We start from the raw sequence: 21,211 nt of genomic DNA, 5'->3' as shown, positions 1-21,211 counted from the left end.
TAAGGGGTGGGCGGTGCTATTATGGCTCATTGCAGAGTCTGAGCATGTATATGGGAGGTTTATTCGCTGCTTCAATCAAGCTCGTTTTTTGAAAATGAGGCTCGATTTCCCTTTCCGGCACCTGATTGTGAGGCTTGGTCAGACATAACCTCGAGCGGCGTACAATGACTCAAGTGACCGTGGGTGGTGATGTCATTTCCGCTGCTGTCCGAAGTCATTCATTTCAAAATGAGGCTTGAACCGCAGGCTAACGTGCCATTTTGGTCGTGACAGGAAGTAAATATTAACACATCCAATTAACACCACAGAGCTGTATCTCGTTATGGGGAGGACATATTACTCTATTTAAACGCAGTCGCCCCAGCACACCAGATGATGTCTTATTAGACAAAATGCGTCGGGACGGGCTCTGCTGATGCCACTGCGTCATATTTTATACCAAGCGCTTTTTTATCTTCACAAATGTGAGAGTGTTTTTATACAATAAATACCCTTTTTTCTTAAATGGAATCACACTATGTGGCCCTTTTCCTTATAACTACATTACACGGGAGAGATTATTCATCTGGCTCTCCATCTCAAACCTTTTGGAGGGCTATCCTTTTTGAGTGTCATTGTGAGGGACCACTGGAGTTTATGCCCCTAACCGGAGGTCGTGTGTGTGTTGAAGCCATTAGCCCCTGGTGTGTCACACCACAAGTCTGACTGACTCATTAGGCGTACGCCTGTTTGAGTGCAATCCTTTCGGTAAGCCTTTTACTTATTGCTGGTGGATCATCTATCGGCAACTTTTCTATACAACCCCATATTTGAAGTCACAATGATGAAAACCCATCCATTTATGGACTCTGAATTACTTTTGGATTTTTGCTTCATTGTCATTGTGTTTGTTTTATTTTATTCACTTGACTGTGTATAGATTAGAGATATGTCACTCCATGTATTACATTGAGTGCCATGTCCCTTTAATCTTAAAGTTCAGTTCTCACCAACTAGCCTTGTATATTATGTACATTTAATTTTGTATGCAAATCACATTTATTTCTATATAAGGGGTTCACATATAGTGTACACCTTGCACAAATATTCAGTCTTGGTTTATTCTAAGACAGTATATCAGCGCTGCACTTATTTACAATTATTATAATTATTACAATTGCATCTAAAGTAAACTTTTGCCAGTATTGTGTATTATATTTTAAATGATCATATCCATGAAAAAATAAAAAAAGACCCAGCTTTTAGTACTACTTTAAATTTAAAAGATTTATATCTCCATTCCACCCTTCATATAGGTTCATGTCTGACTTAGATGTCGATAGATATATCGGCTGATTTTTGTCATTTTTTAATTAATCGGCATTGGCCGATTGTGCTGCAAATTAGGCTGATTAATTTATGCACTAGCCGGGTTCACACAGGGGCGATCGGACTTGCGGGGCAACTCAGCAGGACCCCGCAGAGCGCGACTTGCATTGACTTCTATTAAAGAAGTAATTTGCAAGTTGCTCGAAGTTTCCCCGTCGGAGCGACTTGAGTGTCCCCTATCTGGGCAGCCTGCCAAATCTGAGAACATTGCTGATAAAAGCAGCAAAGAGATACAATGTTTCTAATTATCAAAAGAATGAACTCCGGTGTATAGAAGATCTCAGTTTAACCATTTAAAAAGACAATCTTTTCTGACATGTTGCTTACACGTAAAAATCCAGTATTTTCTGCTAGAAAATCACTTAGAATCCCCAAACATTATATATTTTTTTAGCATATAAAATGGCAGTTGTTGCAATATTTAATGTCACACAGTATTAGCGCAGTGGTCTTTCAAACGCAATTTTTTTTAAAAAAATACACTAATGAATAAAAAAAAAAAAAAAAAAAAAAACAGTAGTTAGCCCATTTTTTTTTGTCCAAAAGTTTTGATTACCTGCTTTTGTGTATTTAAGATACATAGTTTTTTTTTTTTTTTTATCTAAATTATACATACAAGTGCACTGATTCAAAGCTTGTTGTGTTTAATACATTTTTAATTTAAAGTGGAGTTCCACCCACTTTTACAACTCTTCAGCATCCCTCACTAAACTGTGCACTGTAAACAAATTGGATATTTTTAAAATTTTCTCAGCACCTACTGTATATCTGCTGTATTCATTTTTCACTTCCTCCTCCCTGGCCGCGGCCCATCGCATCATTTCCTGTTTACAATGCCTTCTGGGAAGGGGTGGAAACTTCCTCTGAAACTGCCATTGCTATGGAAACCTGACCTGAAACCTATTACACTGCTTGTGCTGCACTGAGCATGCAAGGATGAGATCCAGGAAGAAATACAGTCTGGCTTCAGATGCCCACACTTAATATGGCCACGGCCTGCTGTAAGTTTATAAAATAACAAGCTACTGCTATAAACTAACAAAACAGACCTTAGTTTACAGACTAACTTTACTAGAATACATTAAGCTTGTGTATTATAGGGATATTTTTATTTAAAAAGTATAATTTCGGCCGGAACACCACTTTAAGAGATTTTCTGTATCACTTCTTATTACTTAAACTGTTAGCTTTCACGAGATGAAGGAAAAAAAAAAAAGGGGGGGGGGGCATCGTATCGGCCATCAGCCGCCGCGATTTTTAAATATCGGCATCGGCCAGAGAAACTTTCACGGTTTCAGTCAAAGTAATATCTGCTCTTTTTGTACTATAAGGCCCCTTTCACACGAGGCAGACTCCGTTTCCAGGGAGCCCGCCTCGGTCCGCCGGCTCAGCGGGAGATCAGTCCGTTGATCTCTGCTAAGCCGGCGGATGACAGGTCCCTCTCTGCTCACTGAGCGGGGAGGGGCTTGTCAGTCGCCGCTGCCGCCTATGGAGGGATCGGACGAAAACGGACAGCATGGACGTAGGGCCATCCGTCTGCTTTTAGCGGATCGGACCGGGTCGGATGTCAGCAGACATGTCTCCGCTGACATCCGACGCTCCATAGGCTAACATGGATCGCCCGTTCAGGTCCGCCGTCAAAACTGACAGGCTGACCTGAACAGTTCGATCGTGCGAAAGGGGCCTAAGAGGGCTCATTTTAGTTTTTTAACTCCATTATGACAGGTGATAAAAAAAAAAAAAAAAAAAAAAAAAAAGCATGCTGCAGCTACTAAAAGTCTTAGGCCTGGTTCACACCTATGCATTTTTTGGTGCTTTTTGCAGAAACGCTCTACAGTTCATTTAAACATGGTTTCCTATAGGACACGTTCACATCTATGCTTTTTTCAGCCGCTGCGTATTTGGAAAGGGTCAAGGACTTTTTTCCAATTACAGACTGGTGCTTTTTTTTGTTCAATAGACTTCAAATGGAGAACCTGCAGAAAAGCATGTAGTGCGTTGTTGCCGCGATTTGTGTTTTTTTAATGTGCCCAACAACAAATTGACCAAAAAAAAAAAAAAGCATAAAAAATGCAAAACGCAAAATCGCAGCAAAATTGCATGTGCAAAAACCCAAAACACACAGCAAAAAGCACTGCAGAAACGTATCAAAAGCAAACTGCATAGGTGTGAACTTAGCCTTATGTTGGCCATGCACGTATCGATTTTCGGACGAGAATATGCATGCGAAAAATGAAAGAATTTTGTTTAAAAATTTCACTTGCTTTTAACATGGATGTAATTTCTGAACGAAAACCACATACAGTCTGAAATTTTTTTGAAGGAAGACATTGTTTTTGTATAACCAGCAGGCACAGGTAGCTTTTGTCAAGCCACCTGCCTATGACAAGGGAGTCTGTCATACATAATATATAACAGTTCTCTGTCTGAAAATCTGCAAAACAGTCTTTCCTTTTTTTTTTTTTTCTTTAACCACTTCCTGCCCGGCCTATAGCAGATTGACGGCCGGGCGGTGGTTCAGTTATCCTGACTGGGGGTCATATCCTGACTGGCGGAGGCTCTTTACCACGTGAGCAGCCGTGTCCAATCATGGCTGATCACGATGACAATAGGAAGAGCCTTTGATCGGCTTTCCCTCACTCGTGTCTGACAGACGCGAGTAGAGGAGAGCCGATCGGCGGCTCTCCTGACAGGGGGGGGTCTGCACTGATTGTTTATCAACGCAGCCCCCCTCGGATGCCCGCACTACACCACCAGGGAAGCCGCCAGGACCACCAGCGAGCCGGGCAACATGTGGATGGCCAGGTATGTACCCCATGGCCATCCACATGTGCCAAATCTGTGCCAATCACTGCCCACAAATGGGCACTGACTGGCACCATTTTAAATCAGTGATGCCCAGCAATGCCACCCATCAATGTCGTCAGTGCCCATCCGTGCCCACCTTTCAGTACCCATCAGTGCCACCCATAAGTGCCCATCAGTGCCATCCATAAGTGCCGCCTATCAGTGCCACCTCATTGGTGCCGCCTCAGTGCCGCCTTATCAGTGCCCGTCATTGAAGAATAAAACGTACTAATTTACAAAAATTTTTAACAGAAACAAAGAAAAACTTGTTTTTTTTTTTCAAAATTTTCGGTCTTTTTTTATTTGTTGCACAAAAAATAAAAACCACAGAAGTGATCAAATACCACTAAAAGAAAGCTCTATTCAGAGGGGCGTGTCCGGATGTTCAACAGGGAGGACGTATTTTACCTTTGCTCTGTCTAGGCTATCCGCATCCAAAGCCATCCATACCCCTCCTCAACCCATCGTGGCTACCTACACACCTCAGGGGTGTCTGGACACTTCTGGCTACGACTCCTGGGGAATATTTAACCTTTTTGGCCCTTTTTGACCCCTGGAAGCGGCTCGGGGCCTACAACTCAGTCCGAGCCTCGGACACCCGCCGCCATCTTGGGCCTTACCTGACACCCGGAGCCTCCCGTTCTCCGTCGCCCCGGACCGGAGACCCCCGAGAAGCTCCTACACTGCATCCTGCCCGCACTTAGGATTCTTCCACCCCAGAACCCTCCATCCGGAGATCCCTCCATACTGACACACCGACCTCCGGGGGTCCGACGCCATCCCGCGGCCTACCGCTCTGTCCTATCTAGCCTTCTACACAGCGGTGAGTACCTGATACTCCTCCATCTAACATTCACCTCTCGGTCGGCCCCCCACCAGAGGGAAATCTTGTTTCTGGGCCCATAAGAAGCCACCCGAGGCCTCCGCGCCATCGGTGCTCACCCGGCCGGCTTAACCTGTCAGGAAAGTCCGAGGCTCCGGCCTACCCACGGAGGTCGGCGGCCATCTTTGTACTCCAAATACTCCCTACTTACATCTGTGTCTTCACTTGCTTAATACAAACAATGCACCTATTCATCTAGATTTTGCTTCAATCAGCTCCCCCCTTGATCTATAGCTGAGGTGGGACTTTCAACATCCGCAAAGTTTTTACAATTTTTTTTATTTTTTTTCTCTCCTTGATTTTTCATGTAAACCTCTACAAGCAATCACAGTATGTGGAAATATGATTGACACTGAGCAAGTATAGATGAGAGGTGCCCCACACGACTACCGGCCTAACAGTTCCAGTTATGCCTTCCAAATCAGCTAAATCACGTTCCGCAGCAGGTAAAAGATCTGGCAAAAGGTCACTGTCTAATTCAATATCTGCAGGCTCTATTCAACAATATTTGTCTAACGCACGCGACACTCAGGCCCGAACCTCGAGACTGAGCGCCTCTCCCTCATCTCACGTTGCCTCTGTGAGGGGAAGCTCTCCAGCCTCTTCATACTGCTCCGATCTCATGGATGACCCAGGTTCCCCTGCTGGCTCCGAAATGACCACGCTGATGAGCGGTCTTAAAAAAGAACTTGCAGGCATGTTTCATAACCTGGAAAAATCTATTAAAAAAGAGATAACTGCAGTTAGGACTGACATGTCCCACATCTTAGTCAGAGTGGAGGAGACGGAGCAACGGCAGGACACCCAAGCTCTAGCCATTAAAGAACTGCAGGACACTGTTACCCAGCTAGCATTTGCTCAACGGGCCTCCCTATACAAGCTCGAAGACCTCGAGAACCGCAATCGAAGAAACAACATACGGGTCAGAGGCCTACCCGAAGCTACTGGTGACAGTGACCTAGAACCATCAATACGAGGCATTTTCAACACCATTATGGGTAATCCTGTCACCGCACCACTCCGCTTTGACCGGGTACACCGGGCTCTGAGACCCCGCAATACTAACCCTGACCAACCCAGAGACGTTATCTGTCGCCTGCATTACTTCGAAGATAAAAATGCAATTATGATGAAGATGCGGGGCCTGCCTAACATAGATTTTCACGGGGCAACCATCACCATATTTCCAGACATCTCCAAAGACACCTTAGACCGTCGCAGAGCTCTAAAACCGCTTCTTGACCTCTTGCGCACAGACGGGATCACATAGATGGGGCTTCCCAGCCTGCCTGATTGCCACAAAAAATGGCCGATCCCACACACTAAGGTTCCCGGAGGAACTTACAACCTTTTTGCAAGCTCTTAATCTTCCACCCTTGGAACTCCCAGGCTGGCAGAACTCCATTCCTAAATTCTCGAATCTTACAGACTCAGTCTGGAGAAAAACCCCTTCAAAGGCAAGTCGCTCCTCTCTACCGGGCTCTGCACAAAAGAATGGATGAATTCCGCAACTTTGTCCTTTGCCCTTTTTTCATTCAACCACGATTCACCAGTACAGAGACTTACTCTCCTACAGCAAAATTGACGCCAAGTCAGATTTTAAATGTTAATTTTTTGTACACTTACCTGACTATTTTTGGTAAACTCTGACCTATGTTTAGTTTGACCACTGATCTCCTTTCATGTTCTTTTGTTGGTCTGTTGTTACATCAGTATTGGTCTACAATTTATGCTGCTCAGTAGGTATCTTAAGGTTTAAGTTGATTAATGTTTCTACCTACATGACCCCTTATTTTTATTTAGCTGGAACTAATTTTGTCTATTTTTAATTACAAGTTGATTATATGATATAGGCCGAACGTTGTTGGGGCACGTCTCTTATATTGCTCCTCCCCGACAACACAACCTAGTCCCCCCCCTCCTTCTGGGGTTGACGGGGGCGTGCGACCTTAACAGTTATTTTACCCAATCCCTGTTTAAGGTTTGGGATGGCCGCTCGCTCTCTCTTTCCCCAATGGGACCACTGCAGATTTCTGCGTGTTATTCATGCGTTTCCCAAAAGTTCTTTAATTCATGTATATGATTTTTCTATCAGCTCACTCTTCCTCCCTTCTCTTTTTTTCTATTCCTTACCTAACTTTCTCTTCTTCCTCCTTCCCCCCCCTCTCCCTCTCCCCTGCTGGCATACATGGAAGCATAGATTGAAGTATTCTACCTAGATGTAACAATGACTACATTGAAACTCCTATCATATAATGTTAGAGGTCTTAATGTCGCTGCTAAACGGCACCAAACATTTCGTGAACTAAAACAAGCCGCTTGTTCTATTGTTTTTCTTCAGGAAACACATCTAACTCATACAACATCGGTTAAACTGACCTCACCTCTTTTTCCGCAATGGTACTACAGTTTATCTGACACTAACAAAGCTAAGGGAGTGGCCATTGGGTTTAGCAGAAGCATATCCTTTCGTTTATCTGACATGCTAGCAGATGATTCAGGCCGCTTTCTTTTCCTCCAGGGTTTCATCGGTAATACCCAATGTACTCTAGCAAACGTCTATTGCCCAAACCAAAATCAACCTACCTTTTTATCAAAAATCCTAACCAAATTGTCACAATTTGCCAAAGGTCTTACTATATTAGCAGGTGATATCAACATGTCCCTAGATCCTGCACTAGACACGTCCCAAGGAAGATCTAATATCTCTTTTAAACGCCTGAAATTTATTAAAAGAAGACTCTTAGACCTCCAACTTATGGATGTCTGGCGCCTCCTTCATCCCAGAGAAAGAGACTTCTCACACTTCTCCACAACACATCATTCATACTCCAGAATTGACAATATATTTCTAGATCACTTTCACCTCCCCCTCTTACAGTCTGCCCACATAGGCACCGCAACTATCTCGGATCATGCACCTGTTTCGATGACGCTGTCCATGCCCTCCCTAGCACGCCGCACTAATAACTGGAAACTCAACGATTCCCTTCTTACTAATGAAGCCGAGGTTTCCATAATGTCCTCTCATCTTTCACAATATTTCAAGGAAAACAAACCCTCTGATACTTCCCCCTCCATTGTTTGGGAAGCTCATAAGGTCACTATTAGAGGTCGGTTCATTGAACTTGGTGCTAGATTGAAAAGAGAGCATGGTCAGCGACTCGAGCAGGTCCTACAACAAATAGCCGCTCTTGATAAGCAACATAAACTGTCTCTCCATAATGAACATCTCCAATCACTCACATTTAAACGAGAGGAATTAAAATCTCTTCTTAACTTAGACACTAAGAGAAAATTCCAACGCCTATCACAAAAATACTATGAATGGGGAAACAAACCAAGTAGGTTATTGGCTAGGTCATTAAAAGCTAAACAAACGCAGTCCTTTATTCCCAAAATTAAACTACAATCAGGAGAGCTCGCGCATGCAACCCCAGACATTGCCAAGGCTTTCAAGGAGTTTTATGCAGATCTCTATAATGTCAAAAATGACTTATCCTCCTTACCTCAAGAAGAGAGACGTAGACGCATGCTCTCCTACTTAAAAGAAGCTAAACTACCTAAACTACCTGCATCTATCTTTAAAGAACTAGAGGCAGACTTCTCGGTAGAGGAATTCCAGGCTGCTTTGAAGTCCACTCCCTCCGGAAAAGCACCCGGCCCAGACGGGTTCACTATTCTATACTACAAGACATTCAGTGACATCCTGCTTCCCCGTCTTACAGCTTATGCAAATTCAGTTTCCCAATCCTCAGGCTTACGCCCAGAATCCCTCTCCACTCACATTACTGTCATCCCTAAACCTGATAAAGACCCTACCCTCTGTAATAGTTATAGGCCAATTTCATTAATAAATACAGATATCAAATTATTTGCCAAGGTAATGGCGAATCGCCTACTCCCCCTCTTGCCCAACTGGATCTCCAAAGACCAATCAGGCTTCATTCCCAATAGAGAAGCAAAAGACAATTCCCTCAGAGCGATTTCCCTAATTCAGTATGTTCGGAGAGGCGCCCAGCCCACCCTACTCCTTTCCACTGATGCTGAAAAAGCGTTTGATAGGGTGGACTGGGACTATCTTAGAATGACATTGAGACATTTTGGACTGGGCCCTAAGATGTTCTACCGTATCTTATCCCTCTACTCTAACCCCACAGCACAAATCAGAATCAACGGGACGTTGAGTGATTCTTTTGCTCTACATAATGGTACAAGACAGGGATGCCCCCTGTCCCCCCTCCTTTTTGCCATTGCCTTGGAACCTTTTCTAGCGACAATTAGGAACAATGATGATATTCAAGGTATTCGAGTTGGTAAAAGTTCGCATAAATACGCAGCATATGCTGATGACATATTATTTTTTATTCAACAACCCCGCATCTCCATACCTAACCTAATGTCAGCATTTTCCATCTTTCAATCAATCTCTAATTTCAAAATAAACTTATCAAAATCGGAAATTTTAAACATTAACCTCTCCCAGTCCGAGGTGTCTTCCCTGAAACCTCTCTTCCCCTTTAGATGGGAACCAAAACATATGAAATATCTAGGAATTTACCTCACTCCCAACCTTCACTCCCTTTTCCGACACAACTACATTCCATTGCTTAACAGGATTAGGGAAGATCTACGAAAATGGTCCAGTCTGTCTCATACCTGGCTAGGAAAAGTAAATATTATTAAAATGAATATATTGCCCCGTATACTCTTTCTTTTCCAAATGCTCCCACTAGGGGTCCCAGTGGGGTTCTTCACTATTTTGCAAACCATGATCTCCCGTTTTATTTGGAGGAACGGTCACCCCAGGATATCTAGAGAGATACTATTTCGCTCCAAGATATCTGGGGGACTGGCACTACCTAATTTTAAGGCGTATTATCAAGCAGCTGTACTTTCTAGGATAGCTGACTGGAAGTATGCTCTTGATTCAAAATTATGGGTCCAACTTGAATACCTTTTGAGCGGCGCTGACCTCTCGGTAGTTCCTTGGATACCCCGCCCCTACAGGAATCTTGACCGTTCCACCTCAACACTCACTATATCCTCATTAGCTATATGGGACGCCCTACATAAAAAACTCTCATGGGGTTATAACTCTCCTTTAACACCTCTCCTTAATCACAAATATTTCCTACCAGGTTTACTAGATCCCGGTTTCCAAGCTTGGAGACCCAGAGAACCTCTCTTACTACATCACGTCCTACGTGGCAATACACTTAAACCATTACATTTGATCATTGACCCCAAACCTGCCTCATTTCTAGACAAATGGAGATACTATCAACTACAATGTTTCTTAAGCTCTCTCCCTCATCCGCTTAGAGGTTCACAAGATCTAAATCGAATAGAAGATATATTCTACCCAAAAGATCCTCCCTTACATAGTATTTCTCTATTTTATAGAGCTATTATTGCCCTTCAAAATCCTGAGTTTCCACCCTTTTTAGCAAAATGGGAAGCTGATCTGGGTTCTCCCATCTCAGACAATCTAAGGGATAGGATCTTACAATTGGCCCACACCTCCTCCCTAGCTTCTAAGATGGCAGAGGTCAATTATAAACTACTCACTAGGTGGCATTATACCCCCGTTAGACTTCACCAAATGTTCCCCGCCAGCTCCCCATTGTGCTGGAGGAACTGTGGGAACGAAGCCACACATGCACATATCTGGTGGTTTTGCCCACTCATTCACCCCTACTGGATGGCCATCTGCAACTTGATTTCACAGATTTCGGAGGTCAATTTACCCATGGACCCGTGGACTGCCCTTTTTCATGCCTCTGCAGCCTCCATAGGCCCATATAAGCGTTCACTCATTCCTCATCTTTTGAATACAGCCAAAGCTTTAATACCCGCCTTCTGGGGCCAAGCGGCAATTCCGCCTATTAAGACCTGGTTGCAGAGGGTTGATGAAGTTCAACTCATGGAGAGTATTACCCATAACAGCAAAGGGACTTCAGAAAAACACTCAGCCACTTGGGCTCCTTGGGTGAATTTTCAGTCCACCTCTACATACAAAGATATTATTGTACAGATCTCATAAATTTACTACTTATATATTGTCATAAAAAAAAAAAAAAAATTTTTGATCACTCAACATTTCACACATGTATGCCAGCACTCCCCCTCACCCTCTTCCCTCCCATCTTACCCCCTATCCTATTTACTATCCCCCCTTTTTCTCCTTTCATTTTCTCTTCTATTATCAAGTTTTCTGCATCTTATGCTTTCTGTTCGCTACTTTACATCTCTTTTACCTACCTGAAGCAAGGTTTTTCATCTTGTTTTTACATTTTGATTACTATGTTTATAATGACAGAAGCCTTCTTTTCTACCCAATTGATACATTGACTCTCATCCTCCTTTCTGAATATACAGAATTGTTTAATGTATCTCAGGCTTCTTGAAATTGTTTGTATATATCCGAGCATTGAAACTGACTTTGCTTCCCTTAATGTTTGAATCCAGTTTGTGACATAACTGTTTCTTTTTGTAATTATTTTCTTTCATAAAAATTCAATAAAAATTTATTAAACAAAAAAAAAGAAAGCTCTATTTGTGGGAACAAAATGATAAAAAATTTGTTTGGGTACAGTGTTGTATGACCGCACAATTGTCATTCAAATTGCGACAGCACTGAAAGCTGAAAATTGGCTTGGGCAGGAAGGTGCCTAAGTGCCTGGTATTGAAGTGGTTGAATAAAAAATTTGATTTCCGAGTCTGATGATATTTACGAGAGTCAACCTCTAATAGTATATACAGTATATCTCTTCTGTCTGTTATTTTCAGAGTTGATTAGAGATTTTGCCCCCGAACCATATAGTTGGTTATTTACATTTACCACTGCATTGCCTTTTATTTTAAACTTTACATATTAACTAAACATCACATTTTTTTTTTAAGGGCATTATCCGATTAATGGAAACAATCGGCCAGCTAATCGATTATGAAAATAATCGTTAGTTGCAGCCCTACCTTAGAACACCAAGAGGGTTTCACAGAGTGTGAGATAACAGGAGGAGAGGACTGAGCCGGTGCCACTTTGACTGAAGCCTGAGCCAGCGCATCTTTGATATTTTTTAGGTTCATTCTCGGGCGTGAACACCTGAGAACTATAACCTGAGGTAGCGGGGGTTTATCACTGGTCAGGCAGCAAATTTTTTACAGCGAAACCAAGCTGGAACGTGAAAGAAAGTGGCAGAAGCATCCCTTCAGAAGTGGAGCACTAAGCTGGCATATTTTCTCAGTCAGGCTTCAAGCTTTTTCATACTGCATACCCACAATGAATATAAAAAAAAAAATGCCAGTAGACAGTTAAACAAAAGCTTCAAGCAGTGTTTGTCAATTCCAGTCCTCAGAACTGGATCGTGACCAACAGGCCATGTTTTCAGGATTTCCCTCCGATGAAACAGCTGTGGTAATTACTAATGCAGTGAAACTGATCAAATCACCTTTGCAAAATAATGGACAGCCTGAAAACATAACCTGTTGGTGCGCCTTGAGGACTGGAATTGAGAAACACTGCTTCAAGCCCCTGAAATCAAATTACTCATCTCACCCTCTGTAAAGCTCTTGGGAAAGATGGTTATCCCCTTCCTGCCCGGCCTATAGTAAAATGACGGCCAGGCGGAAACACTGTTATGTAGCGGCAGCAATCTTTTCACTGGCTGTGTCCACCGGACACAGCTGATGACTGATCACTGCACTGGCCCACTGCCAGTGTCATGTGATCGGTGTGACCAATCACAGCACATCACATGACAATTGTAAACAATGGATGGCTTCCGGTCATGCCATCCATCGTATACAATTGTGTTGCTAGCTGTGATTGGTCACAGTGAACACATGGTACAGACAGGCCCATCATAGGGCATCTGTACGATGTGATTAGCTTTGGCCAATAATAGCTAATCATAACAATGACACTCAACTAGTTTCATTCAGTAAAAGTGGTTGCTTATACCAATGAAATTCATACAGGGGGCTGCACAAGAAGAAATGGGGTTCTTAAATAAGTGGCACTTCTGCTCTTGCACCATTCATCTGAACATTTTCTTCACAGGTAAACCTGCATTTATACCTCCACATACCTTTTAAACTGAACATTGACTGACTGCTCAAATGCATATTTGATAAATCTGTTTGTCACCACTGTTTCAACTCCATCTGCAGCCATGCTCACATTATTTCAATGTTTATTTAGCCATTAAGTCTTACCTAAATTATGGGTTCCCTTATCTTTACAATTTTGGCCTTTTAGTCCCCTAGCAGTTTGATTGTGGTGTGAAAGTTATGCCCTGCTAGCTGTGTTCCTAATATGCCCTCTTAATCGATTAATTGCCAGATTCTATCCACACCCAACACACAGTATAAAAACACGGCCTTCTTTACGGGGGAACACATACAGGGGTTCTTCCAAAGAAGTGGGGTTCTTTAAATAAGTGGCACTTCTGCTCTTGCATTTCAGCGATTTGCACAAAGCAAACTACAACAGACAGCAGAGGACCTCTATTCCAAATTATCTCACCTTCCTCTCTGAAACATGCTTTCTTTACCTCTCCTCCTTTTCACAACTGCTGCCTCTCTCCTCAAACTTTCTTTTCTTCACCCCTCTGCTCCACCCCACAATTTGTACATATCACCCTCACTTATCCTCTCCCCCTATTACTGCACTCATTACCTCCTTCTAACTCTAAGCCCACTTGCTAACAAACCCCCCAGGACACTGAAGCATGTCCCCTCATACAAATCATATTCTCATATTACCTCCCTTACTCTTCTGCTTCTCCTAACCCCTGGAGATATTTCCCAAAACCCTGGGCCTCCCTTATTTAACTGTGCCCAACACACCCATCACCCTACACCCTCTGGCAGTAGTCGCAATCTACGCAATTTAGTCTCCATTCCTCTTCTTCCCAACACCAGCCTCCATCTCTCCTGCGCCCTCTGGAACGCCCGCTCTGTCTGCAACAAACTCACTGCTGTTCACGACCTCTATGTCACTAATTCCTTCAATCTACTTGCTCTCACCGAAACCTGGCTCCACGAACATGACACCACTTCTCCTGCTTCCCTATCCCAGGGTGGTCTTCACTGGACTCACTCCCCTAGGCCTAATGGACACAAGGGAGGTGGAGTGGGATTCCTCCTATGCCCCCAATGCACCTTCCAGGTTATTCACTCTCCTCCCTCTTTTTCTCTCTCATCATTTGAAGCCCACTGTATACGTCTATTCTCTCCTACTTCCCTAAGAATTACTGTGATCTACCGGCCCCCTGGACCATTATCAACTTTCCTTGATGAGTTTTCTGCCTGGCTACCCTACTTCCTCTCTTCAGAAATTCCCACAATCCTTCTCGGTGATTTCAACATCCCTGCTTATACAAACACTCCTGCTACTTCTAAACTTCTTAGTCTAACCTCTTCATTTGACATAAAACAATGGGTACAGGCTTCTAATCACTCTGATGGCAACACCCTTGACCTTGTATTCTCCTACCTATGCACTCCATGCAACTTCTCAAACAATCCTTTTCCTCTCTCCGACCATCACCTTATTAGTTTCTCCCTCCCCCTGTCTTCCACCACCTTTCCCTCCAATCGCCTAACCATCACCCATAGAAATTTTCGCAACTTCAACTCCTCTCTCCTCTATTCTGCTACTGACCACCTCTATGACAAAATCTCTCCTCTGTCCTGCCCCAACCAAGCCATGTCCATCTACAATAAATCCCTGTCCTCCACCCTCTACAAGCTCGCTCCCCTCACTACACGCAGAATCAGGCCTCGACCCCTACAACCCTGGCAAACAGATGACACTAAAATTCTCAAAAAACGTAGTCCCGCTCTTGAGCGTCTGTGGCACAAGACTAAGTCTCTCAAAGACTTCAACCAATACAAATCTGCCCTCCAAAAATACTATTCTCTCCTCCACACTGCCAAGCAAACTTATTTTACAGCTCTTATTAACACCTTCTCATCTAGTCCCCGTAAACTCTTCTCTACCTTCAACTCTCTACTTTGTCCTCCACCGCCTCCACCCACTGACTCACTCACTGCCCAGGAGATCGCTAATCACTTCAAAAACAAGATTGATACAATCCGCTATGAAATCTCTGCTCTACAGGTATCTCCCCCAGCTAAGATCCCAATGTCAACAGGTACAACTGACACTCCCCCTATTCAAATCTGCTACTACAGACGAAGTTGCTAAACTCCTTTCTATCGCCCACCTAACCACCTGTCCCCTGGACCCTAGTCCCTCTCATATGCTACGGTCGCCCTATGACTCCATCCTACACTGTCTAACCCACATCTTCAATCTCTCCCTCACCTCTGGCGTCTTCCCCAATGCTCTAAAACATGCACTGGTCACCCACATACTTAAAAAGCCGTCCTTGGACCCTACCAATCTTAACAACCTACGCCCTATCTCCTTGCTCCCCTTTTCCTCTAAACTCCTTAAACGCCTGGTTTACAACCAACTGAGTGACCACCTCATAAAAAACAACCTTCTTGATCCCCTTCAATCTGGATTTCACCCTCAACACTCCACAGAAACTGCTCTTTTAAAACTCACAAATGACCTACTAACTACAAAAACCAACGGACACTATGCTGTACTCCTACTTCTGGATTTTTCAGCTGCCTTTGACACGGTTGACCACCTCCTCCTCCTCAAAAAACTTTACTCCCTCGGTCTCCGTGACTGTGCTCTTCAATGGCTATCATCCTACCTATCCCAACGCACCTTCAGTGTCACTTACAATTCTACTTCCTCCACTCCTCTTCCCTTCTCTGCCGGGGTCCCCCAAGGTTCTGTTCTTGGACCTCTTTTATTTTCAATCTACACCTCTTCCCTGGGTCAGCTGATAGCCTCTCACGGCTTTAAATATCATTTCTACGCTGACGGCACACAAATCTATCTCTCCACCCCTCAACTCACTCCATCAGCCTCCTCACGCATCACTAACTTACTAACCGACATATCTGTATGGATGTCACACCACTTCCTCAAACTCAACTTGTCCAAAACCGAGCTTATAAAATATTTCCTCCCTCACGTGCCTCTTCCCCTGACTTGTCTGTCAAGAGCAATGGCACGACCATCCACCCATCCCCACATGTCAGGGTACTAGGTGTTATGCTGGATTCTGAACTCTCCTTTCGGCCCCACATCCAATCACTTTCCAAAGCTTGCCGCCTCAACCTCCGCAACATCTCTAAACTACGTCCCTTTCTAACCAACGAAACCACAAAGCTCCTGATTCACTCCCTGGTTATCTCTCGCCTCGACTACTGCAACTCCCTCCTCATTGGCTTACCTTTAAATAGACTATCCCCCCTTCAGTCCATCATGAATGCTGCAGCCAGACTCATCCACCTTACAAATCGCTCAGTGTCTGCTACCCCCCTCTGCCAATCCCTCCATTGGCTGCCACCCGCCCAACAAATTAAATTCAAAATACTAACAATAAGTTACAAAGCCATCCACAACTCTGCCCCCAGCTACATCACTAGCCTAGTCTCAAAATACCAACCTAATTGCCCTCTCCGTTCCTCCCAGGACCTCCTGCTCTCTAGCTCCCTCATCACCTCCTCCCATATCCGCCTCCAGGACTTCTCCCGAGCCTCGCCCATCCTCTGGAATTCCCTACCCCAATCTGTCAGACTGTCTCCAAATTTATCCACATTTAGGCAATCCCTGAAAACTTTCCTCTTAAGAGAAGCCTATCCTGCCTCCATCTAACAACTGCACTATTTTCTCCATTAGCTCATCCCCCACAGCTATTACCCTTTTGTATAACTTGACCCTCCCTCCTAGATTGTAAGCTCTAACGAGCAGGGCCCTCTGATTCCTCCTGTATTGAATTGTATTGTACTTGTACTGTCCTCCCTAATGTTGTAAAGCGCTGCGTAAACTGTTGGCGCTATATAAATCCTGTATAGTAATAATAATAATAATAATAATAATATGCACTCATGTGTTAAAAAAAAAAAAAGTTCCGGGCGCCGGGCACATAAGATTTTTTTCTACATTTAGCCCTGCTGCGAGCAAGCAGCAGGACTCACACTGGTAAAATGCTCCCACCCCCGCTATGTATCCCAGGCTCTGCTTGCCCATCTGCGGGGCCCAGGACCAGAATAGCGGGCGTCGTCGGGTAGAGGGGAGGGAGGTGAGCACACGTCTGCTCTTCTTGTTCCTGACCTGGGAGTGACGTGTATAATGTCACTTCTGGGTCGCCGTTGTCAGTGTCTCCGGCGATCAAGGCTGGAAATGAATGTAATGCAATGCGATCTGCATTACATTACATTCAGTAGAGCACAGAGGAGACATGCAGAGTCTCTTAGACCCTGGGTGTTTCATTAAAGAAAACCTGTCATCAAAAATTCATCAAATAGGGGACTTTTTGTCCTCTATGTGATGAAAAAAGTTAAAGTCTAAGTACACCTTTACAGAAAATCTGCAATGTGAACTTACACTGGACCCCCATCCCCCCTTGGTCCCACTGTACCTAAGGCCAGCGAGCACCTGCTAGGAGACATCAGGTCGCCGCTTTACCGGTGGAGGGATTTGAAATTCCTGCGGCTTCTTCTCTTCTCCCCATTGACAGAGCAGGCTAGGCGGGTTCCGATTTGTCTGTGCCGTCCATGTGCCTCCTATACGTACCTTTACCAGGTACGTTTAGGAGATAAAGACGCAGGGATTTCAAATCTCCGGACCGGTGAAGTGGCGACCCAATGTCTTCTAGCGGGTGATCCCTGGCCTCAGGTACAGCGGGACCAGGGCGGATGGAGAGAGGGTCACCTAAGTTCACCTTACAGATTCTTGTAATGCGAAATTACCTTTTAACCTCTTCCGGACCGCCTTCCACACATTTACTGGGTCAAGGCAGCCTGGGTGCGATGTACCTATACCTCACTCCGTGCAGGAGCCTCTGAGGGGTGCGCGCACGCGCCGATTGGCCACAGGGGGAGCCAGTGGGTCCAGCCGATGCGCTGTTGGCCGGCCACCCACGATTATTCCCCATGTAAACAAGGCAGATCACCGTTCTGTCAGTGGAGAACATGCTAAGCAGGAACATGGATCTCTGTGATTCCCCAGTCAGACCACCCCCCACACAGTAAGAAAGCACCCCCTAGGGACACACTTAACCCTTTGATCGCGCCTGGTGTTAACCCCTTCCCTGCCAGTGTCATTTATAAAGTGATAGTGGATTGTTTTTAGCACTGATCACTGTATTGGTGTCACTGGTCAAAAAGTGTCAGATTTGTCCACCGCAATAAAAAAAAAAAAAAAAAAAAAAAAAAAAAAAAATCGCTGCCATTACTAGTAAAACATTTAAAAAAAAGTCCCTAAATCTATCCCGTAGTTTGTAGACACTATAACTTTTGGGTAAACCAATCAACATACACTTGGGATTTTTGTGAGGTCCCCCACATACACGCACGTACAAATGTAAACGCATGCATCGGAGCGCCTATGCATACAACTTGATTGCAATGCACATTACATATCGCCACGCACGCCAGAGTGAGAGCAATAATTCTAGCACCAGACTTCCTCTGTAACACTAAACGGATGACCAATAGAAGGCTTTTAAAGCGTTGTCTATAGAAAATATAGGGTACTGACATTTGTTGCAATTTCACGGGTGCACACAAATTTAAAGTTTGGCATGTTGGATATCCATTTACTCTGTGCAACCTCATCTTTTATATTTTACCAAACAATTGGGTAATTTATTGCATTTTTGTGCCCTAAAAAATAATCTTAGTGTGCTTTTAGGGCATTTTTTGGGTGTTTCCTAGACCTTTGCGATTATATCATGTGACATACATTAAAACTATCACTATTTTATTCTCTAGGGCCTAAAATTATTTTTTTAAACATGTGCAAAAAAAAAAAAAAAAAAATTTTTAAACGGTGCTGGCAGCGAAAGGGTTGAGGGATAAGTTAACCTGCAGGAACATGTTACATGTTCCACCCATTTTTAGGGTGGAACATGTGACATGTTACCACTCCTGCAGCCCTTTGTGACAGCAGTATGGGGGGAGAAGTTCCCCAATACCAGCTGTCACCTTTTGAAAAGAACGTGGCCGCGTGTGGCTCTGCTCACAGAGCTGTGTTATTCATTTACAGAGTTCTATGAATGAATCAACTACAAGTATCAACATCCTTTGTGGATGCCAGCTTGTAGTTCTCATGGTCGTTTACACCCACCTACATTCAAATCCAACCCCCGAAAACAGATGGGGATGTGTTCGCCATCGGTCCGGCGGAACTCTGCATGAGCGACACGGACCTGTCATCCACCTACTCAGCAGGGATCAGTGGAGAGATCCCCTGCTATGCAAGCGGATCACAGCCACAGTCTTCCCAAAGTGAAAGGGGCCTTACAGACATATCAGATTTACTATAAAGAGCTAACTGCTCACAATTTTATTCATTCTAGGTTTAGTTCCACTTTAAGGTAAGTGAAAACACAGAATTTATCCTGGAGTTGGACTTCAAACTTGAAGCAGAAACCTGCCTTGGTGATCCCGACAGTGCTAAGTGGAAATAGTTCTAGCCCAGCTTTCAGAGGCAAGACATTACTTCACATTCACACAGTATGACATTCCTTGCACAACATACCAAAACCTGCTGCACACTGGGGCTCGTATCAAGAGAAATAGATTTTTGGCTACAGTTCTATCGGCATCACTTGAACGGTTTTCCTGATTAACAATAATACTGTCCGTCAATGTGCCTGGATACATAATTTCTTCGACACTTTTTTAATCTACTCAACCTGGTTGATTGAAAGCATGTTGCTATTCTGTTCACGCTCACCTCCGAATCCTTCCGCTGGTTACGGTTATATTCTCTTCCCTTTCCTGGAAGAGGACTTCCAGCACCGATTCCGCCCGCACCGGTTCTCATTTTGTTGTTAATACTCGGAGAACCAGTAGCCTCCATCTTCTACGACGAGAGCAATTATCGCGAGAGTTCCCGCAGCGACTTGCTGGATTGTAAACGTTTCCTCTATACAGACCGCACCTTTGAGACGTCACATTCATGCGACTGTCTGCTGGAAATAAAGCTGCATGCCTTCATTGTGGGATTGTAAAGACTTAGAAATAAACCGAAAAAGACATTTAAAGGTAAGCCTATAACAAGGCTTACAGTGAATATTTATTATATGTTCACTTTTTAGAAAAAAAAAATAAAATTTGCAGGTAAAAGAAATGCATTTATTTTATTTATTTATTTTGGAGCCTGTAAAGCATTACACCAGCGATCTCCGCAGGTCTTCAGCAGATCTGCCAGTGTATCTGTGTGCCCGTACATCCCATGTGGGCAGGCAGATATAATCTGACAGGAAGAATCTATGAACTAGCACGGCACTCCACAGCGTCGTGGTATTTCATTGGGAACTACAAGCCGCAAAGGGTGTCGGGACTTGTGGTTCATTCACACACAGAGCTGTATGAATGATGCGGTCCGTAGTGATAGTATGGGGTACGGGCAGCAGCTACAGCATTGGGAATATGCTCCCAATGCTGTAGCCGCTGCCCCCTTCGCAAGTTTAATGAACTTAATCTTTAAACGTGCACTTTTTAGGAGATGTTCTAAAGTGTAGCAGCCACAGATGTCGCAAACACGTGCACTGTGCTCTCAATGAATGGCACACTGGAGTATGCCATCTATTGAGATTGCTGTGGCGCGATCGTGGCTCTCGCATGCGAGGACGAAGTCTCGCAGTTAGACCCCTTTCATGCTGGGATGCTTTGCAGGTGCCCTGAAAGAGCCCTAAAAATAGCGCCCTAAAAGAGCCACTGCTGTCTCTCCAATGTCTGAGGGCTTTCACACTGGAAAGGTGCGCTGGCAGGACGCTAAAAAAAGTCCTGGTAGCAGCATCTTTGGAGCAGTGTATACACCGCTCCTAAAGTGCTCATGCCCATTGAAATCAATGGGACAGTGCGGCTATACCACCGGCGTAGCGCTGCTGCAGCAGCGCTTTGCAGTGGTTTTAACCCTTTCTGGGCCGCTAAAGCGCCCCGCTAGTGGACGAATAACTCAGCGAAATGTACTGTAAAGCACCGCTAAAAATAGTGGCACTTTAC

At 44.2% G+C, this 21,211-nt stretch overlaps 1 protein-coding gene across 1 annotated transcript in view; it reads right to left on the bottom strand.

Annotated features, from left to right (window-relative positions):
- STRIP1 (striatin interacting protein 1) overlaps positions 1 to 20,142 on the bottom strand; it is a 614,942-nt gene extending 594,800 nt beyond the window's left edge. Inside the window, exon 1 of the mRNA XM_073615854.1 lies at positions 19,938 to 20,142. Coding sequence (XP_073471955.1) covers positions 19,938 to 20,063 — 126 coding nt within the window. The 5' untranslated portion in view covers positions 20,064 to 20,142. The remainder of the gene's footprint in view (positions 1 to 19,937) is intronic.
- Between the last annotated feature and the right edge of the window lie 1,069 nt (positions 20,143 to 21,211).

Source organism: Aquarana catesbeiana, linkage group LG02 (assembly GCF_042186555.1).
Source record: "Aquarana catesbeiana isolate 2022-GZ linkage group LG02, ASM4218655v1, whole genome shotgun sequence".
NCBI classification, from domain to species: Eukaryota; Metazoa; Chordata; class Amphibia; order Anura; family Ranidae; genus Aquarana; species Aquarana catesbeiana.
The sequence above is the reverse complement of the archived record's forward strand: the minus strand, read 5'-3'. Positions and strand labels throughout refer to the sequence as shown.